Raw genomic sequence first — 27805 nt, 5'->3', positions numbered from 1 at the left:
AGAAACAGCACAGGCCATGGAGACAGACAGACCAAGCAAGGCTAGGCCTGAGCAGCCTCACCCTGTGGCTCCCTGGAGAGCTGGGGCAGCTGCAGTCTCAGAAGAGATTAGTAGATCATAGGCAGGGCCCTCTCTTCCCCTCACGCTGCCACCGTCAGCCCCTCCCTTTCACACCAATCAAAACTGCAGCTCACAACTTGAGGATGGCTTTGACTGAGCTCCTGAAGCGGTTAGGCGTCTGCAGAGTAGATTTTCTCCATGGATAATGCTTGAAAATGAGGAAGTTAAGTGGCCCAAGAGAACCTGGGACCCATTAACCAACTAGTCAGTCAGAGCGTCCATTAAAGAGAAAAATGGCTGGATAGCTGAAAAGCATCCTTGGGCAGCTGTTCAAAGATTCCATTATGAGTTATCAAGGAGGTTCCCTGGGGCGCACGCCAACCAGAGTGGGGAGCCGCTATGGCCAAGGGACAGGAAGGTAGTGCAAGCAGTGGAAGTTTGGAGGTCCTCTTTGCTTCCTGAACCTTCAGTTTGGGGACTAAAACGACCAGCGCCAAGACTTGACTCCTCTGTGTGAGGGGCAGGTGCCACCACAGCACCTGCGCAGAAGACACGGCAAAGCTGGGCTTCAGGAGCACTTGGGATGCACTGGGGTGACACAGTGTAATGAGCAAATCTGTCAGATGGAGGCAAACGGTGTGGATGTGGAGACTCTGGTAAGAGGTTTCAATTTAAAAGGTGACAATAGGCTGGGCGTGTGAACTAGGTTTGAGAAATTAAACCAGGAGGAAGTGGTGTTAGCTAGGCCAAACTGGTTCCCATAGCTTGGCGGTTTCCAGACTTGGATACTGTAAACCAATAAAACAATGAAGAGAGAGAGAGAGAGAGAGGAGAAGGCGAGGAGAGAGAGACAAGGAGGAGGCAGGGAGAGAGAGAGGAGGAGGGGAGGGGAGGAGAGGAGAGGAGAGGAGAGGAGAGGAGAAGAAAGGAGAAGAGAGGAGAAGAGAGGAGAAGAGAGGAGAAGAGAGGAGAAGAGAGGAGAAGAGAGGAGAAGGTGGGGAGAGAAAGAGGAGGAGGGGAGGGGAGGGGAGGGGAGGGGAGGGGAGGGGAGGGGAGGAGAGGAGAGATCCCAAAAGTTGGGTTTCTTACCCTGGGTCACCTACTTTTCTGTGGTGAGACAAGAAATAAAAAAAAAATGCCTCTATTATTTCACCACCACTGTATTGACACAGTCAGTGTTTCTGTTCTATTTGTATACACGTGTAGGTGTGTGCATGTGTGTGTCTGCGTGTCTGTGTCTGTGTGTGTGCATGTGTGTGTGAGCTGGGTGTAATCACCCGGTGATGAGCACCCACATAAGGATCAACAAAATCTACTGAAACAGTGCAAGAGTTGCAAGGCAGCTACATACGAAAGCACCCAGACATGTCACTGCTATCACGCTACACAGTTCAGCTAAGTCTCTGAAAATTTAGAAGCTTGGGGGATAGACTTACTCTGAACCCCAATTCTGAGACTGGGAGGAAAGGCAACTTAAGTACATTAGATACCCAGAGTGTTCATTTTATCATCTGTGAAATGGATACAATATTGTCCCTGTCCCCAAAGAATCTGTTAGATGATTTAGGATTAGCTCCCAACTGACCCCCAGGTAGGTGCTAATGAATGTGGGTGCCTGGCTATCTTGGTCCCCCCTCTTTCAGTACATTTTACTCACACCTGTCTTCACAATGGCCTTCAATTATTCTGCATAGTGAGGTTCTCTGTTCCAGAAAATCTTCCCCTACACCTGAACTGCCCCGAACCTGAAAATTAGTCACCCCACATCCTCCCACGTCAAGATCCGGATCCGTCCTGGCAGGACTGTCTGCACATCTGGGCCCAGATACATGTTATAAAAACACCGTGCCATCAAGAGCAGAAGAAGAAGAAATACTCCGGCATGCCTTCCTAGACTTCAAGGATCAGGCTTTATTCTGAACACGACCTACGGCTTTATTTTTATATTAAAATGTGATTTGGAGGGATAGAAAGATACCTCGATCAATAAAGCACTTGCTAAGACATGAGCTCAACCTCCAGAACCCGTGTTTTCAAAGATCCAGGTGCAGTAAGGCCGACTTAGAATTCCAGTGCTGGGAAAGCAGAGCCAGGTGTGGACCCCTGGGGCTCATGGCCCAGACAGCTTAGCCGATGGGGCAAGTTCCAATTCCCTGAGAGATGCTCTCCCCAAAACCAAAGTGAATGATGCTGAGAAACGGCACTGAGGTTGACCTCTGACCTCCACACACATGCACACGCACAAGCATTCATATACCTACACGCACACATACATGCACACGCACAAGCATTCATATACCTGCACACACACATACATGCACACTTACACACATATACAAGTAGAACAAACACTGCGTTCATAAAGTGGTGATGGTTGACCTCTGACCTCCCCACACATGCACAAGCACAAGCATTCATATACCTGCACACACACATACATGCACACACTTACACACATATACAAGTAGAATAAACACTGCGTTCATACAGTGGTGATGAAATATTAGAGGCACTTCTTTCCATTGTCTTATTTCACCACAGAAAAATAAGTGACCTAGGGTAAGAAACCCAACTTTTGGGATTTCTTTTCTTTTTTCCCATTATTTTATTGGTATCCAAGTCTGGAAACCACCAAACTATGGAAATCAGTTTGCCTAGCCGACTCCACTTCCTCCTGGTTTAATGTCTCAAACCCAATCCACATGCCCAGCCTCCTCTCACCAAAGTCTCCACATCCACACCCCGGTTTGCCTCCAGTCTGCATCTGACAGCCTAGGCCATGCCCTTGTCACCCCAGAGCCTGAGGGCAGGCAGATCCCAGTCTCTCTGAACAGAGCGCCCATCGAGGCAGAGGCTGCAGTGTACAGACTCAGCTCATCTCCGTGATGTTCATCACCAACCACAGAGCAGGGGGAGAGATGGGCAAGCCAAGCCTTGTCCATGTCCCAGTAAGTCACTAAGCTTGAGTTCTGCTCTACCAGTAGGCCTAGCTGTGCTCAGCGGAGTCCCTTCCTCCTAGCGACCTTGAGGGCACACCAAGAAAATGAGGTGGACAAAGGCTCCCACAGGTCTGGGACCTGGGACACAGTAAGTGCCAACCAGTAAGGAACACTGAATAAAAGGAGTATTCACAGGAGGGCGTGTCCTCTTTCCACCTCTACTGCCCCCTCTGTCTCCAGCAAAATGAGTAGATACAACATCCAAGATGTAATGCACACACACTCAGGCCCATGCCGGAACTCAGCCCAGGCCAGTCTGTGATTAATTCCATTTTAGCACGCACCGTACAGCACCTGAAATCTGTGTGCAGTTTCTCTTGAGAAACTCCCAGTTACTTAGGAACCACACCCACTGTGTTGCCTTACAAGTACAGGAACAATGAGACTTTGTAAAATGCCAGTGACATCCCAGACAGACTGTTTTAAAGTAGCTTAGCAGGTGGGGCGAATACCTCATATCCAATGCTGAATTTTTGGACCAAAGGCTAATAATATTTATATGTGTGCATGTTCTCTTTCTCTCTCTGTCTCTGTCACTCTGTCTCTCTCACACACACACACGCACACACACACACACACACACACACACACATACACAAATATATATGCAACCTAAAATCTCAGGCTGTATAAGAGGACGATAACTAGAAATCAAATCCCACAGACTTTAAACTATTGCTCTTGAGGTCTGGGCTTCCTTCCGATATTTCTGACACCCTATCGGTTTATGATTTCCACCAAGCCCCACCTTCATCTCATTGCTGATCTGACCACACCTACTTCTGGCTGAGTGTTTACCATATTCTATCTAATCTGTCTTCACAGTACCACTTCCATGTGACATGGATATTTATTTTGAAAAGCCAGTCTTTTACACTATTCTGTTTCCTCATATACCTTAGGCTTCTGATCCACTAAATGTCCTCTCAATGATGGTGTCCTGTGCACACATACGTTTCAAGTCTAAAGAGAATTTCATTTATTTCCATCTTCCAGCTCGCCCATGAAATTTAAACAAAAAAAGGAGTCATCAGAGTGGATCCTTTAAAATATATGAGCTTTTTTTCCGTTTTTTTTCCCAAGCCAAGATTCTGTGTCTCCCTGCAAAGCCTCTTTCATGTATGGTGGCCAAAAAGGTCCCCAAACTCAGAAGCCTTTCAGAAGCAGGCTGAAGTGACAGGGAAGAGCATCACCGGTCACTGCCTCCTCACCACGACCTCACACGGTGGGCACGCCCTCCTCCACCCAAAGTTCAGGACGGGAAAAGGACCTTGGGTGAAGACGCAAACATACTAAGATGAGCTGTGGCAAAGAGCTGCAGAAGCACACTGCACGGTGACGTCTCAGCACACACTCAGAGCTTTAAACCTGGCCCCCAGGAGAGGTCCAGCTGAGGGACAGAACACCCCAGTCCTGTGCTCAAACGCAGGAGGAGAGGATTTTCTATCCAGCAGGAAAGAGCTATGCCTCACTATGTAGCCAGGGCGACTGGGAATTCACTCTGGAGACTTAGTCTGAAACTCAGAGATCCCCAGATCTCTGCCTCAAGAGCACTGAGTTTAAAGGCATACACCACCATGGCAAATGTATTTTTCAAAGTTAATTAAGAGCCAGGCATGGTAGCATGCCTATAGCCCCTGCTCTTAGGAGGCTGAGGCACTGAAATGGGAGAAATAAGAGTTCAAGGACAGCCTGGACTATTATTGGCAATACCCTGTCTTTAGCATGAGGAACTGAGTACAGATACTCAGAGCTCACATAAAAACTCACGGGAATACCCCAACAACCCAGGTTATTGCTAAGGCTATATGTTGCTCTCCACAAAACAATGGTGAGGCCCTATTGCTGAAGACAACACAGCATAACTCATTGAACATAGAGAAGTCAAGTTGGTGCCTACCTAGAGCTTTCACCCCCACCAACTAGTAGTGTCCATGTACTGGAAGGTAGTCTGCACTGCCAGAGAAGAAAAGCAAACACCAATCCTGCTACAAACCCTTCAATGTACAGTGGTGTCCTGCCTGCAGGATATCCGGGTCTTCGATTCAATTTTAAGGATTCAATAAAGGATTCCTTTAGTCCTCCTGTCTATTTTTATGCAGATACCACAATGTTTTCATTACTGTAGCTCTGCAAATCAAAACAACTCTGAGATTCCATCTTACACCTGTAAGAATGGTCAAGATCAAAAACACTGATGACAGCTTATGCTGGAGAGGTTGTGGGGTAAAGGGAACACTCCTGCATTGCTGGTGGGAGTGCAAGCTGGTACAGCCCCTCTAGATATAAATATGGCGATTTCTCAGAAAATTAGGAAACAACCTTCCTCAACACCCAGCAATACCACCTTTTGGTATATACCCAAAGGATGTTCAACCATGCCACAAGGACATGTGCTCAGCTATGTTCGTAGCAACATTGTTTGTCATAGCCAGAACCTGAAAACAACCTAAATGTCCCTCAACCGAAGAATGGATAAGGAAAATGTGGTACATTTACAAAATGGAGTACTACATAGCAGAAAAAATGACATCTTGAAATCTGTGGGCAAATGAATGAATCTAGAAAACATCATTTTGAGTGAGCTAGTCCAGACCCAGAAAGACAATTATCCTATGTACTCAGTCAAAAGTGGCTTTTAGACATAAAACAAAGAAAAACCAGTCTACAATTCACAATCCCAGAGAACCTAGACAACAATGAAGACCCTAAAATGGATCTAATCTACATGGGAAGTAGAAAAAGACAAGATTTCCTGAGTAAATTGGGAACGTGGGGGTCATGGGAAAGGGTAGAAAGAGGAGTGGGGAGGTAGGGAGGGGAGCAGAGAAAAATATATAGTTCAATAAAAACAGTTAAAAAAAGAAAAAACAAAGTTTTAAAATAGAAAAAAGGAACTTTTATAATTTTTAAAGGTTTAATAACCATTCAAGTCTTAAGAACAAGCATGAATAAACCATAATATAGTATATGTTGAACAGGACCAAGTGTGAGGTAGAGGTAGCTTTTTAAAAGTCAGTGATTAGTTGGACGGTGGTGACGCACACCTTTAATCCCAGCACTCGGGAGGCAGAGACAGGTAGATCTCTGTGAGTTCAAGGCCATTCTGCTCTACAAGACTCAGTTCCAGGACAGGCCCCAAAGCTACAGAGAAATCCTACCTTTAAAAAAAAAAAAAAAAAAAAAAAAAGTCAGTGGTTAATTCTAGGTTGGATGCTGAACACAGACTTATGGGGCTTCTAGAAAAGAAATCTCACTGGCCATGTCTGAAGGATGAGTGGGAAGCTTTCCAGCGAGACTGTGCAAACAACCACAGCCCGAGTTACAGAGACAGAAAGCAAACACACTCCCCAAGGCTGCATGGAGGGTACAGACTGGAAGGCAGCATCTCTTCCCAGTCAAGCTTGCCGGTATCACTTTTGAAAGCCCAGGAAGAAACCAAAGACCCCGAGGCCAATCCCTACCTTCACAGTATGCAAGTTTGCACCTACCTACCCAAACAGCACCAAGTCTGGGTGCTGGAGCCCTGTCTGCAAATGTTCAGAGATAGGGACAGGTTACTGCCACCAACATGGCCTTCTCCCTTCCTCCACTCCACGCATGGATGACACTTCCCCAGTAAGTCAGTTAGGGAAGGACTCAGGAAGCATGTGACCACTTCCAACACAACTCTGGAGTTAGCAGTGAGTTTGAGTAAATCCATGTAGAAGGGGAGCACTCAAAAGAAAAATAAAAAGGATAACAGAGTCATGTGCTATGTCTTTACATGTCAGCCCACAGTGGGCCACATATACCACTGTGGCTCCATAAAATTATATTGTCTGGTGATGTGCTATTTACCGAATAACAAAAATTACCTAACAACATGCTCTTCAGACCATATCCCTGTGGTTGAATATTTCCTTCAAATATACTACAAGTGCTTAAGAGTACACACACACATACACATGCACACACGCACACACGCGCACACGCACTCACAGGCACGCATGTACACCCTTTGCTGTCCTTGTAACTGGCCCCACGCTGCCCTTCTCATTTCTCACTCACAGACACCTTTTGGCAGCTGCTGGTGTCAGGCTCCCAGATGAAGCTTAATGAGCCTTCTCATCTGATTAGCAGGGAGGACTGATCCCCAGAGTGTCCACGGCCAACAATTCTGCAGATCCAAGGAGCAGCTGGAAAGAAAAGACCCCTGGAGGGAGGGTTCCCCAGACAGACAAGTGAGTTCAACTGCCCACTCCCAACTCTGGACATTTTACCACCCACCCAGCATTCCTTAGATCTCAACATCACTATTGCCAAAACCTGTTTTCAAAAAATTAAATATTTATATTCTCTAAAGAATCCCAACGTTCTACACACTAGCTAATTTAACAGTTAAAGAGCCTTCAACACTGCCGTTATGTTCATGATTTCTCTTGTCTTTTTATGTGGGACAATGAGACATCTGTTGGTTAATGAACCTGTTGCCCTTAACAGTGTGACCTGTTTAATCTATCTTAGTGTGCAATGCCATGTAAAAGTTGAACCGATACCATCAAGTCCCCTTGCAGAACGGATTTTCTCTCCCTAACTCTGCACTCTATTTCTCTATCTCCTGCTCGCCACTTCATCTCCTATCAGAACAGACAGGTGACACTTCTTTCTGGGTAAGTGGTAGCAACGTTTCAGTTAACATTTAGTCTTATAGCTGACCTCTATATATACATATACACATCAAATGCATGTACAGCTACAGATACAGGCATAGATATCCTCTTTTACTTCCCTCCGACACTCTAGTTATTGCTGTACTCTTTCCTGGAGTCATCTGTGTAGTTTCACCAGTCAATTTTTTCCCTTTAAACTAGGCCAGAATAAGCTTCTGAGTGTTTACCGTTTTGTAATAATGATATTTAAATAGAACGGTTTGGCTTTTTTGTTGCTAAGTGTCTCCCATTCAGTCAATAAACTATGTGAGCCTCCTTCCAGTGGACTTAGGACTCACGGCAGCTTTCATTGACCTGCCATAACTTTTTACGTGTGGGGCATGCTAGTCTCATAAGGCGTGTTTCTAATTTATCACCTGATTTGAAATTGCTCTAATCTTTTTCCTTCACAAAGACCTCCTTTTCTTCTTAAGACAAGGCTCTCTCTTGTAATGATCCTTGCAAGTCTTTGAAGATCAATGAGACTGCTCCAAAATCAAGAGGAGAAATAATTAGTCACCAAAGGGCACAGTTGGCTTGGGCAGGTAAATTTCATTCCCCGTGGCTTCATCTGGCTCTTTCCCTGATTTGTTATCTTCAAAGTCACAGTCACCTCTCCACACTGCCCCCTCCACTGGTTCTTCTAGATGACTTACTGGAAACCCTGCTGTGTGGCTGACATGCCAAGCACTGAACCAGGTACCAGAGAGTACCAGAAAGACACAAATATCAAAGAATCCAAGGGACCCCACGTGCCCCATGGAACCTACCTCTGTTCAGGATTTGTTGCTGAGTCACGGTACTTACGAGTGCTTTCAAGGGATGCTGACATTGTCCCATCTACTCTGCATGTTGTTTCCAATTCGAGGCGAAGAAAGGATGGTGTGAGCATGCTGCATGTACATGAGTATGCTGGTGAACCCACGTGTGCGTATACAGAGGCCAAATCAAGATGTCAGATGTTTTCCTCTGCCATTTTCCACAGATTGTCTTGAGACAGGGTCACCCACTAAACTAAACTCACCATTTAAGAAAGACTGGACAGCCAGCAAGCACTTGGAAGATGTTTGTTTGTTTGTTTCTGCCGCTCCACCCCCACCCTAACACACAATGCTGGAGTGATGGGCATACCGTGATTTTTCTGTAGATGCTTGGAATTTGAACTCAGGTCTATGTGAGAGCAAGCACTCTTTCCCACCGAATCATCTCTCTACTCTCTATGCTCCAAAGTTTTATTATTTCTTTGATTGCTCTGATATGCTTTAAAAAAAAAAAAAGATAAACAACTTCATTATGTTTTCAACATCCATTAGCTTATCTTGCAGGATCTTTATCATTGTTTTGGGTAACAAAAGAATTTTAGGCAGGCTAAATCTTTAGGGTTACATCATTGCTGTCCTGCCTAGGTCCCACCTATGTTTATAGTTTAATTTTAACATTTACCAGATTGGTTCCCTCTTTCATTGACTCCATCACTCTTCCTGTTTTATCTCTTTGAAGGTGGTTACTAGCTTTACTAGCACGCCTTCCCTGGGCTCAGGGAGCAGGACTCACTGGCTACTATTATGGCTTTAACCATGCTTACAAGGATGTTTTTATAAATCTGCTTTTGAAACACTGTATTCATTTCTGTTCTGCTTTTTCTTAGCATCAACCATGTTTTATGGCCTTGGCGCTAATGAAATGAATACTCTACATTGTTAATCACTCTTCCATTTTCCTGCAAACTCTTTCATTTTATTTTTATAATGAAAAACAAGTTAAATTTAGAACTTTCCAAACCAAATGAGAGGCTTTGACCAACCATGGAGCTCACAAGTGTGACTGGGGTTCACTTTTCAGCCATTTCCAATTCGTTAAAGAGAACACTGCTCTGATTCAAGGCAAAGTCTGAAGGAAAGTGCTCCAGCGGCATCAAAGACACACACTCCTGGTCTCCCGCTAACCTCGCTAACCTCGCTAACCTCGCTGGACCCCACAATAATGAGCAGGGAGGGCTTTATAATGCTGTGAAATTAAACACCCTTTCTACTTTCATTTCTTCATGCCAACACATACACAACTACCCCGCTGCCACCTGGAAACGGGCACCTTGGGTTTACAAGTCTTCTAAATCAAACTATTCATAAACTCTACTTGCCTCCAGCTCCAGAATAAGCCCAGTGGACGCCTCCCTCTGTGTGGCCACTGTCCAGGACAGAGACAGCCTCGTCGGCACAGTGCACTGTTTGTCAGAAATCAGTTGGACTTAGGCACCAGAGAATTCCCCCAATTTATCACCACCCCTTGATGGCACGATGAATCCCTAAAATTAGAGTCTGGTTCTCGTTCTCAGTTCTCTGAAAGACCTTAGGAGCAAGGGTTTCAAGTCCCGCAGTCCATTCTGATCTACCCACGATGATTAATGCTTTATAAACTAGAAGCAATAGTAGCATGCAAAGCCACTGCCCACAAGTCCTCCTTGGCTTGGGGGATAAAGACAGGGACAAGAGTTCTTTCTGCAGACGGATACCGTAAATACCACCAACCATCAACTCAGAAACAAGCAGCTCTCCTGCCAGGGAACCAAACTCACAGATGTCCAGAGGAGCAAAGAAATTCTTATGAAAACTTAAACTTCTTTTTGTTATTTGTAACACTGTCATCAGGACTCTATTTTTGTCTATAAAATCTGTTTCCGGGTCTTTTAAGCAGTCATCACTTACCTGTGGTACTGACCATTGTCTAAGGCACATATGACAGAAAAGGAATTCCTGGGGCTGGTGAGACAGTTGGATATGTAAAGAAATTTGACACCAAGTCTGCCAACCTGAGTTCTGATTCCAGACACCCAGATAGTGAAAAAAAAGAACCAATTCCTGCTAAGTTGTACACACACACACACACACACACACACACACACACACACACACACGTGGGGGAGGAGAGAGAAATGTAAAAATGATTTTTGAAAGAAATTCCTTTTTGTTGGTATTCCAACCAAATATTTTCATAAAAGAGAAAGAAAATTCTGTCATTTACATATTCAACACCGCAGCATCCTGTTTATGTTGCTCTTGTTTCTGTTAATAAATCAAGCCTCTGCCAATGACGACTCAAATGCCCCTAACATTGAGTATCTACCCAGGAGAAAGGCCGACCACCGTTTCAACCTTCCAATACAGAGCCCGTGCCCTGGAGCAGAGTCAGTTGAATTTCTCCCACTCCAACGACCCTCCAGCAGGCCACATTCTCCAGCATGACGTGGGGGTGGGGGGTGCGGGAGTGGGACAACACTATTCACTTGTGGAGCTCTCTGGCAGAAGATGGACCACCCACTCACATCTTCCAACAAACGTGGGATGAGCAGACACCACAGCCTGTGGTTAAAAGCACAAGTTAGGGCTGTGCAGTCCTGCAAGCCAATTCTGAAGCCATTTTTCCTTGCTAAAGCTGAGGACAGTAACCCCCAGATTTTTTTAAATTCTTTCTTTTCTTTTTTGAGATTATAATTACATCATTTATCCATTCCTTTTTCTCTCTCCAAACCCTCTCATACACCCCTACTTGCTCTCTTTCAAATTCCTGGCCTCTTTTTTCAGTATTTACTATTACATACATGTATGTATGCATATATACATATGTGTTCCTAAGTACATGAATACAACCTGAATGGTCGGTATAAACTTACTTGTATATATGTTTCCAAGGTTCTCCATTTGGTATTGGGTAATAGCCAGTTGGTGCTGATCGGTGGTGGCGCACGCCTTTAATCCCAGCACTCTGGAGACAGAGGCAGGTGGATCTCTGAGTTCAATGTCAGCCTGATCTACAGAGTTCCGGGACAGGCTCCAAGGAAGGCTATTTCTCATGCTCTCAGCATTAGCTGCTGTGGTTCTTTGTGTAGAGCTGAGGCCTCGGGGAGTTTGCACATCCAATTCAGCATGTCTACTGTCCCTGTTCGGCTCATGTAGTGAGATTTTATGAATGTGGCTTCTGACATTCCTAGGAGACGAAGTCTCACAGCAAACTCCCTAATCTCTTTCTGCAATGTTTACAATGTTCCCTGAGCCTTAGGTACGGGACTTGTTTGTAGATGTATCTATTGGGACTGGCCTCCACAGCTCTGCATTTTGATTGGTTATGATTTTCTGTAATGGTCTCCATCTATTTCTCAATCAAGTTGGGAACTACACTTACCTGTGGGTAGAAAGACAAATACTTAGATATATTTAGGGATTATGCTGACTACTTGGTTTGGTAAAGTGGTGGCTGTAGGTTCTCCCCAAGATCCACGACTTCACTGCCTGGAGTAGTTTGCTAAGTTTCCAAAATTGAGCATGATTTTCCTCTTGTTGAGTGGATCTTGAATCCAATCAGAAAGCTGTTGGTTACTGCCAAGATATATGTGCCAATACCGCACCCTCAGGGTTATTGTGTCCCATGCTGGTCGTTGCGGCTCATAGGCATCACAGTTGGGTAGGACTGTTGGTCGCTCTCTTCCTTTGGAAGTGTGCACAGAATCTTCTGGTGGCATGAAAGTTAGTCCTCGGGGAGGAGACGTTCAGTTGACATCACTTTGCATTTGGCTCATCTATAAGATGGCAGAACACACCACCACACCACCTACCTACACAAATGTCATATACCAAAAAGATGTTGGTCCAGCTGTTTTGAAAAGAATGGGCAGATAGATTAGAGCTAGAATAAAGGCAGTGAGAGCAGCTCTGACTTTGTAACAGCTTAGACAGAAGGGGTGGAAGGGCCGGCGCAGAAGAGGTGAGCTGGAGGAACTTGGCTGTGAACATCTGTATGCTGTCACTGTCATCGTTCTGCCTGCCCAGGTGGAATGTACCTACTGTTTAAAACATCTTTCCAAAGATGATACTAAAATATGGCAATGAAATATTACATGTGAACATAGAAAGACAGGGGAATGAGGCCAAATAAGTAACAGTGAAGTGAGTATCATTGAAAAAAGAAGGAGCACAATTCCCTATTTTCTTGGTAGGTAAAAGCCAAGCATTAAAAAACTTAAAAGAAAAAGATGTTTCCAAATAGCTGCAACTACATCACCATGAGCTTAGGAGACAAGGGTGATGGGCGGGGGGAGCTGCCTTCGATGAGCCAAGCAACACAAGCATGGTTGACAGAGACTGCTGAAAACTCTTGCATATCAACGATGGGGCCAATGAGAGCAACTGACCTGCCCAAGTGGCTCACAGCAGAACTGATGAAACACAATATAAGAAAGCGAGAAAAGATAAGCTACAACCAGCGGCAGTCATGAACTCACTGCATTCTGCCTGTGTGTACATGTGTATTTACTCATGAATCCATCAACATTCAGAGAGCCCACAGTAGTTACTTAGGGATAGGGAGAGAAGTGAAGGGAAGATTTTAATGTTTCATTGTCGTTCTTCGATATTGTCTGAATTCTGAGCACAGGTATTCTGGTGTTTTTAATTGAACTTTACAGCTGTATACATATATTATATGTACATGTATACACATATATACATATAATTGGACATAATATTTATATACATATATATCTATATATAACATAGCCCAGCATCCCATCTGGCAAAGCAGACCTTCAGTGACTGAAGCTGTTCCTACTTTCCTCAGCATCACAGAAGAAACAAGAAACATTATACAAATGTTTAACAAAGTCCCAGGCCTTGAGGAGTTTACAGTGTGGTAAGATTAGGGGTTAGTCAGCACAGGTAACAAATAAGAAAGGCATATACAATGTGCCCTCAGTATCCACCTGCAGGGTCAAGCAACTCCTGATCAAAAGTCTGTGGAAATGGGCTAGAACACAAGTTCACATACTAAGCACCCACCTAAAAAGCCTGGCATGGCTGCACATGTCGATAACCCCAAGACTTAGGATGCAAAGGGAGGATGTCTCAAGTTCACTGACCAGCCATCCTAGCCAAAACAGCCAGTATTTGGTTCAGTAAAAGACCCTGTCTCAAGTCACTGAGACAGAGAGCAATGGAGGAAAATGCAGTGACCTGCTCCGGCACACATGCACTCACACCCACACGCTTGTATACATCACACATGGGTACAAAACATCACACACGTGTGCATGCACAAACACACACAAACCTAAATAACTGAAAAAATGCATCTCTTCTGAATATATACAGACTTCCTCCCATTATTCCTTTATTTATTTGGTATAATAATAATAATAATCACTCATACAGTATTTTAAGTATTGTAAATAACAAAGTACATAGGCTATGCATAAGTTGTATGCAAATACTATTTTTATATAGTATTTATATTTAAAAGATGTGAGCATCCATGGTGTCTAAGTGGGGCTCTAGATTCAGTCACTAAGGACACCAAGCAAAGAAAGGACACACACACACACACTTTTGACCAAAGAAGATCAGTGTCTGATAGCCACATAAATTAAGTTAAATCTCAGAAAGACGAAGCTTTAGGAGTCTTAAAACACCAATACACATATTATCTAGGAAGCTAAAGGAGCAAGTTAGGGAATGTGCTGTCATCTGCGGAACCTGGTTAACCATGTCCAACAGTCCTGAATCCATGCTTGCCACAGTACTGGGACTTCTGTGCAGCACTGTTCCCACCCACGTCCACGCTCCAAACATTCCACTCGTGCTAAGAAATGTCTCCGAGGCACAATGGCAGAAAGTGCTGCTGTCCTTCATGCCTGAGATCCCAAACAGATCAGCAAACTCACATCCACCCATAGATCCCTCCATCCTTCATGGGCATATAGAAAGCTCTGCATGGCTTTGCACCCTTGAGCACAACACGTACCTGTGTGTGCAGGGCTGATGTCACACTACTGGACATGTGAAAGAGGCTTTAGAAGAATGCTCTGGTTACCCAAAGACAAAAAAGGAAAAGGAGAGCTGGAAGCTTGGGAAACCAGAGCTCCTCAGTGCAGAAGGCTTTCCAAGACTGGAACAAATGTGCCTGGATGGAAGCCCCACAATCCCCTTTGGGAGCCTGCTTCCTTCATCCTGCAAGTCCAAGCATCAAAGAAGGCAGGAGCCAACTAGTTATATGGCTCATCTGAGGAGAAGAGGAAGGAAAAAACTTAAGGAAGTCTGGAGGCCAAACAAAGAAGGGGACAGCTGCAAGGCAGGCGTCTTAAAGGAGCTCCAGGGTTAGAAAGCAACAAAGAACGGAACTTTAAAAGGACTTCAGGGAAAAGGACTTCAGGGAACCGTGGAAATGTCAAGAAACCACCTTGTTGTGAACACAGATAATTTCCTCACAATCTGCAGGACTGTCTCAAGCTGTCCAGGCTTTTGATACCGAGTGAAGGAATTGCAGAGAGGGAAAGGGAGTTGAGAAGGGCAAAGAGAAAAAGAAAGGCAAGAAAACATAGCAGCTAAAAATAGATTTGTCCCTGAAGTATCCCGTAACTAGTACAGCTCCAAAACTCTAAGATGAGTCACAGCTCATCTTTTCGTTTTTATTTACACAAAATGATAAACATAAATATAGAGCCCAACGAATGAGCACCCTGCACCAGAAGCTGCAGCCAAGAAAGAGGGCTGCTCCACCCAAGTCAGCAAAGGTACCTTGGTTCATAGCATCCCATGATTTCCACCCATGTGGATGGTAGAGGTGAGGTTACTATGGCAAACCTACATCTTCACAAAGATTGAGATCTACTGAAGTATTCACTATGAATATTGGTGAATCCTTTGGAGACAGCTGGTGCCACTGTCGAATATGCTCAGAGCATTTTCCATAGGATGAACAGATCTGAGGAGGGGAAGGACATTGGCGGGACAAACTCTGTGGTAGTTGTATTAAATCACAAAATTCCTTGGCAGAGCAAACCTAGCAGCACTGTTCATGAAGGGTTCTGACAAAAGCCTGGGTTAGGATCTAGGCTTCAGTCTCCACCATGGTGCCCTGGAGAACCATCAGTTCCTCGGGATCCATGGAATGACAAGCAGCTACTTTCTACCTGAGCTCTTTGGAAAGTCAAGTGGGTTTCAAGTCAAGTGGTTGGCAAGATGAACATTTCATATATAGGACTTAGGCCACGAATCCTGGGGTTCCTTCATCTCCCCGTGTAAATGGGCAAGCCTTTTAAACAGTAACAGCACCTCACATAATTTCCCAGTCCTGAAATGCTCCCAACTGCTTCAGAACTATCAGACTTAGACTGAATATCTCTCAGTCGCCAGGCACTTACTTAGCATGAATGAAGCCCTTGTTTGAGTCTCAGTACCACATAACCAGGGTGAGGTGGCCTGAAGTAGGAGGTTTCTGTCCTGCCCAGTACCACAGTAAACACACAGAAACCATGTTATTTGCAATACTGTTTGGCCAATAGCTTAAACGTATTTCTGGCTAATTCATACCTTAAATTAACCCATCTACATTAATCTGTGTATCACCACAAGGCTGTGGCTTACTGGGTAAAGTTCCAGCATCTGTCTCAGGCGGGGCTACATGGCTTCTCCCTGACCCCACCTTCTTTCTCCCAGCATTCAGTTTAGTTTTCTCCACCTAGCTCTACTCTACCCTATCACAGGCCAGGGCAGATTCTTTATTCACTAACCAAGAAAAGCAACACATATACAGAAGGACCTCCCACCACCAGTGGCCCATGCCTGTAACCTCAGTACTTAAGAGCCAGAGGCAGGAGGATCAAACGTTCAACGTTGTCCTCATCTGCACAGTTCAAGACTGATTGCTAGAGGCCAGCCTGGGCTAATAAGACCCTTTGTCAATAAACCAAAACAGGAACAAACGCACACACACACACACACACACACACACACACACACACACACACACACAGAGTGGGGTAACACAAGACACTACCAACTTATGCTGAGAACTTTGGTTTCTCTCAAGGTTTAAGGCCAGGAACTGACCAACATGCCATCTACTAGTCAAATGCCCACCCCTTTCCTCCCTAACAGATGTTAAAATACATAATCTAGTAGGCTATCAAGGGAAAAAAAAACAAAACAAAAAACCAAACAAGACCTCACACCCCAGTAGGGAGCCCCAGTGACAACCCTTTGAAGAGGAAAAGCAACACAGTGTGTTTATTTGTATTTCTGTGCAGTTCCATCCACCCTGATGGGCACTGCTAGGCTAAGTGCAGCTACTCAGCTAGTTAAAACATAAATAAAACCCATCCTCAGGCCATGAAGCAGATCCTTCCAGGAGAAAAAGTTAATAGGCAAACTGCTGCAAGGCGGGGAAATCACAACTCTTCCCTGACCAGAAGAGAAGGGGGCTGTGGATCTTAGCAAAAGCCAGCAGGAAAGAAAGAAGACCAACCACCTACCCACTGATCCTCGCATCCACCTTCAGAATATCGAAAACCTCACGCACTTAAAACCAACCACGTGCATCACCCAGGTTCCAGAAAACAGAACATCAGACAAAGTGATGTCGGGCTGAAGCGATCTGAGGCACTCCAGCAGGATACATTAAAAAATAGTAACAACACAATCAACACAATCAATGTTTCATCTCCTTGAGGCAAACAATAAGACAAAGGAAAGGAAAACAAGTGCCAAGGTACCTCAGAAACCTGAACAATGACATCCTCTGAACTGCTCTTGGGACTGCAGTGGCCTTCCAGCCTCTTAAAGACCCCTTAACACGCACTCAGACCCCAGGTTTTCTCTACAGACTATCAGGAGTTGAAAATGCAAAGCCCTAACTTCTATAACCACTGTGTTACTATTAACTTTGCAGGAAAAGATGTGGGTGTAGGAGGTGAGACCAAGATACCTGGTCCAAGTGAGAACAACCCAGCCCTCTTTCCCACGACAAGTGGTTAATTCAAAACACAACGCGCGCTTAAAGGATGATGGTTAGTTGTGTGAGCCCACAGAAGTGGCTTTGCTCCACCTTAACATAAGGTCAGAGAGTTCGAGCCTATTATTGCTCCTTTGAGGTCAAACAACAAGATGTTTTGGCCTACGGTAAAGGTGCTGCATGTTTTCCCTAGATAACAGGATGCTTGGGCCAAGGTGTAGCTACTGGAGATTTTGCTCCTCAGTGTTTTGAACTCTGGTTTGTTTCTTGTATCCTGATAAAGTCTTTTTGCCCTCCCCTTTGGTTTGGGGTATAAAAGGACTATGGAAAATACACTGGAGGCTGCAGAATTCACTGACAATCTCCCGAATCTATCCTATGTCTATTTTTGTGTCTCTGTTGTTTCTACTTTCTCAATCCACACGCCTCCCTCCAAGTATGGAGGAATTACGAGAAAACGCTTCAACCCACCTAAAGGCCCTAGAGTAATCCAAAGCCACAGCCAACTTCTGCCAAGGAACATTGGACTGTCCCTACTCTGTCCCAACTATAGCTCACTATGACTAGTTCCTTGATTTGAGTTCCATGTTATAAGTTCACAGACATATTCAAGAACCATTGCTGACAGGAAGAAATACACACAATTTTGTGAACTCAAGACTCAACCCATGCAATCCACTACAAAAGGGAGATGTGGCAATTAGTGGCCACTGGTCATAAGCAGTAAACACACACAAGCGCTAGCTTCGGTGTTAGCAGGGGACATGCCATTGCCTTGTGAATTAAATGTGTGAATCCAGACAGATCTTCATGTCTGAGATGCCCTGGAACTGAGGCTGTTCTAACAGTCTCCAAATAACTTGCACCTGCTTATAGCTGCCTAATTCATGTTTCCCTCCCTCTCTCCTTCTTCATCCCCCTCCCCCATTACTCGAGACAAACAACACAGGGCCTCAGACCTGGTTAAAAAAATAAACCACAGCCACCACATGAGTCTAGTCCTTCACTGGAAGCGGAGCAAACCCAGACATTTAAATGGAGTCTCAGAAGATTGAGGAAGATGTCTTGGGCGGAGGGGGCGGGGTAGGAAGAGCTCGTCAATGGGTTGGGAAGATGATCAGGACACGCGACTTCTTGGAAGGGAGGGTTCCCTGGCATCTCCAAGGGGTAGCTCAGAATGGTCTCGACTTCCCCCAACAAACACTTCTAGAAACATTTGGGGTAAACTGATATAAATTAGACATGTGAACGACACAAACACGGAGCAAGAAATCTTCAGTAAAGAAAGTTCAGTGAGCATCGGCTGCCCAGAAATAAACATCAGGGGTTAGGGGTGGGCAGAGCTGAGGAGGGACTGCTGACAGCTGTGGCCGGCGGGCAGCAGCAGAGGGGAAGGGCTCCAAGCTGGAATTCGGAGCGTGCCCACATCAGCAGAAAAGTTCCTGGGAACAGCACTCTGTCTGGGAGGAACCCTGCGGGTCTCAGGATGCATGCGCTCTGAGATGCAGGGACCAACGGCCGTTAGAGGAAGTCCAGGATCCTCTGTTCCCGGCTGCCCGCAGGTTAAGGCGTCAGCGACAGACGACAGAAGTAAAAGATCTGCTCCTAGAATGAGTGAGTGATTCCCACGTCCAGTCACACTAGATCTCACTATTCCCAAACCAGATACAGTCCCAGAGGGAGTGGAAGGAATCTGGGATACAGATGCGGGGGGCAGCGGAGATGGGAAACTGAGGCAGGAAAGCGCACGTTAAAGGCTGCGGAAGTCTGGGAAGACCCGAAATGAGGGAAAAGTGTTCTTCCCCTCCTCCGTTCCCAGTACACCGAGCCACTCTCGAGCTACGCCCAATCCGGGCGGCCGCCGGGCTCCAGGGAGCGGGCGCCGCACAAAGCTCCGCCCGCGAACACACGACAACAGCACCCGGCGCGCCGGCCCACACAATAGCACACAGCGCGCGCCCCGCCGCGGCCCCTCGCGGGGTCCCGGCCAGCCAGGCGCCCCAGTCCGCCCTCCGCGCACACCCACGCCCGCAGCCCAGGCCCGCGCGCGGAGCACGGACGATCACGGAAGGCCCCCGCGCCCCGGGCCCAGTGAAGCGCGTCGCGAGCCCCTCACTCACCCGCGGTGCTGCTCAGCAGCAGGCACAGCGGCCCCAGCAGCCACATGGCGCGGCCGCCGCTCCGCTGCCCAGCGACGTCGCTGCCCCACGGCCTCGGTCAGACCCCGCCCCTCGCTCCGGCCACGCCCTCTCGCCGACCTAGCCACGCCCCCGCCCTCCCAGGCCGGAGGGCTTAGCCAAGTTCTGCAAGCTCCCGACTGAGAGTTGCCGCCTGCGCTCTACCCCTAGGGTCCTGGTTGCTCTACCCCTAGAGTCCTGGTTGCCAGGGTCTTGCAGATCCAGTTCTTGCTGCCTCAGGGGTCAGACTACAAGGACCTCTTAAAACCCCAGCTTTGTGCTTGGCCCCGATTTCCTGTCCTACATCCTAAGGAATGCGACAGACGTCTTCTCCCCAGAGCCCAGGTAAATTCTTAACTGCCAAAGAGCTTTCAAGGAGAGAAAGAAGTTCAAAGAGCCTGTAGGTAGGAGGAAACGGGCTTTTTTTTTTCTTTTCTTTCTTTTTTTTTTCCGTGTGAGTGTGTGTGTGTGTGTGTGTGTGTGTGTGTGTGTGAAATACAACCATTGCTTTTCAAACTCCAAGATGCAAGATGCGTCAGGTAGGCTTTGGGGACTCTGTTAAAAACACACTCCAACTCAACAGTGATTCTGAGTCTGGTTCTTAGAGCCACGGGAGGCGCAAAGAAGAAAGAAATTTTATCCTGAGATCTAAGAACACTGAGGACACCATCCCATGAGCTTCGGGGAGTTTGAAAGCTCCTAAAACTTTACAGAGTTCCCATGGTTTGTGCATTATCCACATTGTTTTAGGAAAGTATAGGATAGGGCTGAAGCAATGACTCAACAGTTAAGAACACTGGCTCCCTCTCCAGAGGACCTGAGTTGTGTTCCCAGCACCCACCTGGCAGCGCTGACTACAGCCCCAAGCAGTCCAGTAGCCCCTACTTCTGAGCTCTGGGGACACGTACACACATGACATTCGCTCACACCCAAACGCAGAGATACACATAAATAAAAGTAATGAGAATGAATCTCATTACGGAGGGAGAAAAACATTGATAAAGATATTGAGGCAAGTAAACAATTGCCCCGAGGCCGCTTGTGTGCCTCTGAACCTTAAGAACATGGATAGACAATGGCCCTACGCAAGGGCTGCCCTTGTTTGTTTCAACTTTGGGAAAGATTTGGGCAGCTGCTGTATTACAAACCTCCCCAGGGACAAGTTCATGTGGTGAAGAGTAGGACAGGCCTCCGGGCGAAAGCTAGTCAGTTCAACAGGGTGTAAAGACCCACACCCTGACTGCAGCAACTTAGAAACTGAGTTTCTCCAGTTAAACCTTCAAATGAGTTCCCCAGCCCAGTGGAAGCCATGACATCCTCCCTGAAGACTTTAAATCGATGTGCTCATCTAAGCTGCCTCCCAGTTACTAACCAGAAGACTATTGTGTGTTCAATGGGTTATTGTTGTAATTATAAATCTGCTGGCCTGCCCTGTCAGCTGGGTACCCCGTCCCTTTAAGAGGCAAACTCCTCCCACCCCCAATCTCCCCCTTCTGATCTTGCCCACCTCCAGTCTACCCAAACTGACTTGTATCTCCTATCTATGCTTCTGAAGAGGTAGTCTCTGCCTCTCCCCTCCCCCTTTCTCCTTTTTCTCTTTCTCCCCCACCGTCCCCATAACCCCTTATATCCTTCCCAATACTAAACTCTATACCCAAGTCTCTCTGCATGGCATCCTGTCTGCCTCCCACCCACAGGGGTCATGCCTCCATGAATTGGTGCATGACTCGACCAGGCTCTCTCCATGTTCCCTCCCACCCATGGACGGTCCGGCTAAAGCACATGGGAATCCCGGATCCGAAGCTGCTACTACGCACAACACCAACTAAATGGTAAGGTTCCCATCTCCAAGTCAGCTTTCGCTGACATTATCTCTGGTAACTCCCCGTGGCTGAGGACTGGGATCTCGGCTCATTTCTCATCTCGGACTGTAGTCCCTTGGGACACTCGACTGGTCCCCACCCTCTGTGCTGACAAGCCTTAGGATGACTTGACCAATCTGCTCGATCCTTGCATTATTTTAGGGACGCCTAAAATATTTTGCTTTTTGGATCTTGACTCTCGTCCCCCCCCCAAGCTCTGGGAAATGGCCTACGTACCCCTTAAATAAAAACCTAAAGTGGCCAGCTACCGGCAGACCCGCAACACAAGAGTTTTCTAATTTCTGTCACCTAACAGGCAGATAGAAGTTTCTATCCAGCCGTGCCATCTCATGCCCATCCACTTTTCCCTCTACTGGGCTGCCTCCCACCATGGCTAAGCCTGTTTGGGGTGGGATACCCCCGCAAATTCTGTCTCTGCCACTGCTACTGCCTCCAGTCCACAGGAACCAGCAAAACTGGTCCGACCCATGAGGAGGCTGCTGCCACCGGACTGGTGGTGCTGAGTAACTTTCCTGTCTACTTGATGTATGAAAGAATGTGTGAATGGTGTGGCCACACAGATGAGATTCTGTTTTAAATGTATGTTTTACATATCCTTTATGTCTCTCTTTTTATTTGTATCTGTTCAAAATTTTTGCCACAGCCATGAACAACATGTGGTTTCTCTATGCAGCATGTGACCTCTACCATCTTGACTAAGGGCAGGCCGTGTAACCAAGTCGCCATCTTTACTGAGGTACTCCTTGCCTCGTCTTGCCATTTACTTATGTTTTTGTCTTTAAATTCCTCTTACCGACTCTGTTACATGTCTATTTTGCACAGTGGCATGCTTTTGGTAGGGCCCACCAAAGCATCCACTCCACCCAGCCCCTGTTTAATATTTATGTGTGTGTGCATGTATGTGACTTTAAGTTAACTTTTTATATTAGCATAAATTAGCTTTAACTCTGTATGTATGTGTGTATGAAACTTAAATTCACCTGCACATATTTGTACATGTCTTCACTACTGTCAGTTCTACTGTTAAGCTTCTGTTGCCCACAGTTTTTTCTTCTTTGTCTCTCACAAGTATAAATCTCTCCTGTTAAGTTCAAAACCAGCACAGTCAAACTTGGCGTTAGCTCTCCAGGCAGATCCTATACCTTAGTCATAACTTTAAATATATACCCAATAAACAACCCTCAGAGTGCTCAGGGATTTGGGAAGTATAGCATTTAAATGTTTAATTATTAAAAGGCTTTTCGTAACAGAGGAGAAGATTGGCTCCTAGCAGCAGCACTATCTTTCCTCCAAAGAATACAGAAGACGGGTAGACAGAGAATATCATCCAGCCACAGTTCACTCAGCAAGTGAAAGTGCTAACCACTGGGCATAACAGCCTTTCATCGAAACTCCTGAAGATCTCCAGGCAGTGGACAGAATTGACTGGAATCAATGGCCTAGCTGTTCAGGACAAGGTAGGCTTGTCTTCCTACAGATTTCCTAACCCACAGATCTTCTAAAGCCTGGTAGGCCCTGCACTAACATCAGAAGACAAATACAGCCCTGAAAGCCCCTGCTCCCAACCACCATGGAGGACCCCGAGGAGTGGCTCTCGATAGCCAACTGAGTAAATCCTCTGCTATTTTTTAAATCAATAACTCAAGCAAAATGTTATCCTCTCAAAGAGCTTTGAAGCAATTTGTCTGCTGAGAGGTTTTGACAGTTTAAAAATGACAACTTCACCAAACAAATTTCAGTACAACTTCTTACAATTTTTTTTAAATAAAAGGTGTTTCGAAATGCAAAAAGCTCAAACCAAAAAGGTGTTGTAAGATATACAAATGCAAGTTACTAAGGTATATACCTACAAGTTATAAAAGTGTGTACCTACAAGTCATAACGGTCTGAGGACAAATGCAAGCTATCAAATTTCTTTTCCTCGTTCTGTTGCCATTCATAGTCTTACCATTATCAATAAAATGCCGATAAGCTATTAATCTAACTCTGGCAGAGTACAACCACTACTCAAGATCAAGATTTTAAAGTCTCTTTGGTTGTTTTCTAAAGATACTTTTCACTGTGCAGAAGCATCTGTCACAGTCACCGTGACATAAAATGCTGCTGTTTATACAATGTATGTGACTAAAACTTACGTTTTCCAAACTCAAAGAATTCTTGTGAGTTTCGGGGGACCAAACTGAAGAATTCACTTTAAAGAGATCAGATACACCTCTCTCTCTCAATTCTCTGGTCCTAAACCCTCCTCCTCAATTGCCAGGACCCAAACAATTTTTTTTTTCTTCCTAAACCTTGTCCTCCGCTCAACCAGACCTTGTCAGATCCAAGAGACATCGGAGAGTTCCACAGCGCCACAAATCCTGGACAGGAGTGAAGCAACAAGCTACCCCAGGATGTGACCAGATCCAAGCTTTCTCAGGTCCCCCAAGACTTCGACATCCACAAATCACCAGGAAACAGTCTCGAGAACTAGACGCTCTTATCCCCTCAATCTGCCATGCCTAACTCCTTGCCATTTTATTATAAGAGAAAGGCGGGAATGTTGTAATTATAAATCTGCTGACCTGCCATGTCACCTGAGTACCCTGCCCCTTTAAGAGATAAACCCTGCCCACCTCCACTTGTCCCCCATCCAGCTGAGGGAAGCTGATCTCACTCCTCCTATCCATCTCTTTTCCTCTGTATCTGTCCTTCTGAAGGGGCAGTCTCTGCCTCTCCCTTCCTCCTTTCTCTTGCTTCTCTTTCTTTGTTTCCCCTCTCTCCTTCCCTCTCCCCCCCCATAACTGCTTACCCTTATACCTTTCCCAGTACCCACTAAATAAACTCTATATCTAAGCTCTCTCTGCATGGCATATCTGTCTGCCTCCTTCCTGCCAGGGTCATGCCACCATGAATCAATCATACCAGTTACTGTTTCAACCACAGGTCATTCATTAGAGAGCAACAGGTAACTCATACAAAGCCATACAGCAAATGCTGACTCAGAACAGCTAACATGACTGAATCTTACTAAACAACCCCAGAAAACTACAAGAAGATGTTGCTAGGAGGTGTCAGAATCAGACATTGGATTCTCATGGTCACATTTAACCTTCACAACCATCTCTGAGACAGACAGTATTAACTCTGTGACACAAATGAGGAATCCGAGTCTTCAAAAACAATTTTCCTGGCTCAAAAGAATCCAGTATTAAAGCTAGAGCTTACTGATTCTCACAGTGATACATCAAAATAAGTTACTTGCCATAGTCAACAATCCCAATTCATAAACACAGAATTATTTGCACCTTCAAAAAATGATGTGGCCACTGAATTTGAGCAACAGTGACAGAAATGGCCAACAAGCAAAGGTTGATTCAGTGTTTAGTACAATTCTGTTCTCAGTAAGTTTTCTGGGTGTATCTAATGGTTGCAGCTCCTGTTCCCCCAAAATGCTGAACATCATGAGAGTTTCCCCTGCTGGAATCTAAGAAGGCTGGCAATGGTGAGACGGACTGTTCTCTGATAAAACAGAGAAGGGTGGCATGCTTTCTTTGATTGGAGAGACAACTTGTGGTTGGTCTTCTTCACCCTTGGGCAGGATGATGGAGCAACCGCAGCTGGATGTGCAGCAGCATCTACCTTGTTCTGTATCCCTAAGTCTCTTTTTCCTTGCACCCCTTAATAGATTATTAAATAGATTTCTGTGGAATCTCACTTCATCTGGTACCCAACGTGGGGCTTGAACCCAAGACCCTGAGATTAAGAGTCTCATACTCTGCCAACTCCCACAATAACACACCTTTAATCCCAGCACTTGAGAGGCAGAGGAAGGTGGATTGCTGTGAGTTTGAGACCAACATGGTCTACAGCATGAGTTCCAGGACAACCAGGGCTACACAGAGAGAAACCCTGTCTTGAAAAATATAAAAACATTTTCAAAGTCATTCTTGAACCACCACGTGTGTGTGTGTGTGTGTGTGTGTGTGTGTTATTTATTTTAGATTGCCCCTTTAATCAAGTTGTCTGTCCCCTTAAAGGGGTTATTTCTCACCCATGACCAGTCCTGAAACCAAGGAGCAGTTACAGGGGGAAAAAAATTAACCTGCAATTTATTGAAGGAACCCTTTGGACAGTTTTTGTTACAAAAATAATTCTTTTTCTTTCTTTCTTTCTTTTTTTTGGGGGGGGGTTTTGAGACAGGGTTTCTCTGTAGCTTTGGAGCCTGTCCTGGAGCTAGCTCTGTAGACCAGGCTGGCCTCGAACTCACAGAGATCCGCCTGCCTCTGCCTCCCGAGTGCTGGGATTAAAGGTGTACACCACCACCTTAGCTCTTTTTCTTTCTTCTTTCTCAGTTAAAAAAAAAAATGAATCCATTATGTGTATGTCATAGTTAGGGTTTCTATTGCTTAGATAAGAGCCTTGACCAGAGGCAACTTAGGGAAGAAAGGATTTACTTCAGCTTATACATCCTGATCATAGTCCATCATGAAAGGAAGTTGCTATAGGAATTTCTACTACCAGTAGCCTTTAAGTTACCTGCCCACTTGGGCATGGCCACTTATACTATTTATGCCACTGAAAAGCACGTGTCTAGCCTCTTTTCCGGCTGCAGGATTCAGTTGCTGTTCGCCATTCCAGCAGAGGATTGTGATCTGTGAGTCTACCCTAAATAAATAACATTTTATTATACTTAATCTTGAGCTAGTGTGGATTTTTTTTTTGTATCCTTCTTCATCTGGCGCCCGATGTGGATCTGAATTCCACACTACTGGGTGGTTCTGTTTAAAGGCTTAAACAGTCCATAGCCCCGAAAGTCTCCCACCCCCACTCACTTGTCTTGTTTTTACCTACTAAGCATTTTTTTTTGTTGTTGTTGTTTTGTAAAAGCCCCACCACCGTGGAGCTAACTGAATGTAGTGCCTAAAAAATTTCCCAAGCGTGCATACGCCTCCCCCACCCCCACAGTCTTGTTCCCTGCCTTGTTCCCTACCACATGGTGACTTGTGCAACTTCCAGTTTATACTCCCAGCTCCTGAGTTCTGGGCTTCTTGCTCCATGTACAGAATTGATTTAATTGCTTTTAATTTGTCAAGCAAAGCATATTTCTCAGTATTTAACCAGCACCAAAACAGGGAAACCTAAGCGGCTCAGGACTGTTCATGGCACCAGGTTGCGCTGCTAGTCGCAACTCTGCAATCACGACACCTGCTGGACAATCAAGATTACTACACCGAAAACAATTTACTGGACATCATACCAGATAAATATTTTATTAACTAATAAACTTGAAAGTTATATAATGGCAGACAACATTACTATGGAAAATTTTAGTAACTTTATTGCTAATACTATGGATTGTATTCTGCAAGGCTTATATGGTTATGTTGATACATCCATTTATTGGATATTGAGACTCAATTTTTTTCTTCATATTATATTCTTAAGAAAATGGTTTGATAACAGATCCAAGAATGAGGCACTTTTAGAAATGATACAGTCTTTACAGACCAATAATGAACAGCTAGCTGACAGGATTAATATCATTGAAAATAAAAAGTTACCTGAAAAAAATACTATTGGAAAGGGTAACATTAATTTGATAGACTAAATCGAATCCATGTCAAATGATACTGAGAAATTATCTGAAAGAATTCATACTGTTGAATTTGACAATCAAAATTTGTTAAAAAGTTGTGATAGGTTATCAGATAGAGTATCTCTCCAGAAGGGCAATCTGCATGCTTTCCAAATAATGACCAAGGATGAGGTGTCATCTTTAAAGGAAAAACTTCAGACCTTGGAATCACATGTGCAGAATGAGGACCAGAAGCTAGGTGTCTCAGTGAAATCACTAGAAATATATACAGGCCAGGAGATTCAGGCTTTACAAAAGACAGTAGTAAAAAGATTTGAAATGATTGAGGAAATTATTGGAGCTGATGAGCAGGAGCTGTCAGCGATGACTTACCCAGGGTTTTAACTTCCTACCCTGTAATCCACTCTGACAAAACATTAAGTTCTAAAGGCCCAAAAGAATCCAAAGAAGGTAGATGGATACCTGTAGTAATAAATGATGTAAAGGAAATTAAGGAAGCTATTGTAACTTACGGCTTGCATTCTGCATTTGTTAGGGAGATGGTAGAGACGTGGATGATGTTTAAATGCTATTTCAGAGAAGAGGCAATTTTAGAGCAACAGGGAAAAGAATGGTGAGGGCACTTATGCTGACCCACAGT

The 27805-nt window shown here is 45.2% G+C and overlaps 1 protein-coding gene and 1 long non-coding RNA gene across 6 annotated transcripts in view; one reads left to right on the top strand and one right to left on the bottom strand.

Annotated features, from left to right (window-relative positions):
• The window catches only part of Ldlrad3 (low density lipoprotein receptor class A domain containing 3), a 237112-nt gene extending 217341 nt beyond the window's left edge, over positions 1-19771 (bottom strand). For 2 of the 3 annotated variants that reach the window (XM_085696666.2, XM_085696667.2), the window contains exon 1: positions 19648-19771. In XM_085696666.2, coding sequence (XP_085552792.1) covers positions 19648-19693 — 46 coding nt within the window. In that variant the 5' untranslated portion in view covers positions 19694-19771. The remainder of the gene's footprint in view (positions 1-19647) is intronic. The other variant, XM_085696665.2, reaches the window with a different exon arrangement.
• A 31-nt stretch (positions 19772-19802) lies between these two features.
• Positions 19803-25656, top strand: LOC148120706 (uncharacterized). 3 transcript variants are annotated; one of them, XR_015739117.1, is made up of 5 exons: positions 19803-20049; positions 21402-21536; positions 22231-22323; positions 22838-23044; positions 23899-25656. It is a non-coding gene; the product is annotated as an uncharacterized LOC148120706 (long non-coding RNA). The 3 variants fall into 3 exon arrangements; XR_015739118.1 differs by having other exon boundaries at positions 19807-20049; positions 22261-22323; XR_015739119.1 differs by lacking the exon at positions 21402-21536 and having other exon boundaries at positions 19813-20049; positions 22261-22323.
• The last annotated feature ends 2149 nt before the right edge of the window (positions 25657-27805 follow it).

The sequence above is a fragment of the Myodes glareolus genome, chromosome 10 (genome assembly GCF_982192425.1).
Source record: "Myodes glareolus chromosome 10, mMyoGla1.1, whole genome shotgun sequence".
Taxonomy (NCBI): Eukaryota; Metazoa; Chordata; class Mammalia; order Rodentia; family Cricetidae; genus Myodes; species Myodes glareolus.
The sequence above is the reverse complement of the archived record's forward strand: the minus strand, read 5'-3'. Positions and strand labels throughout refer to the sequence as shown.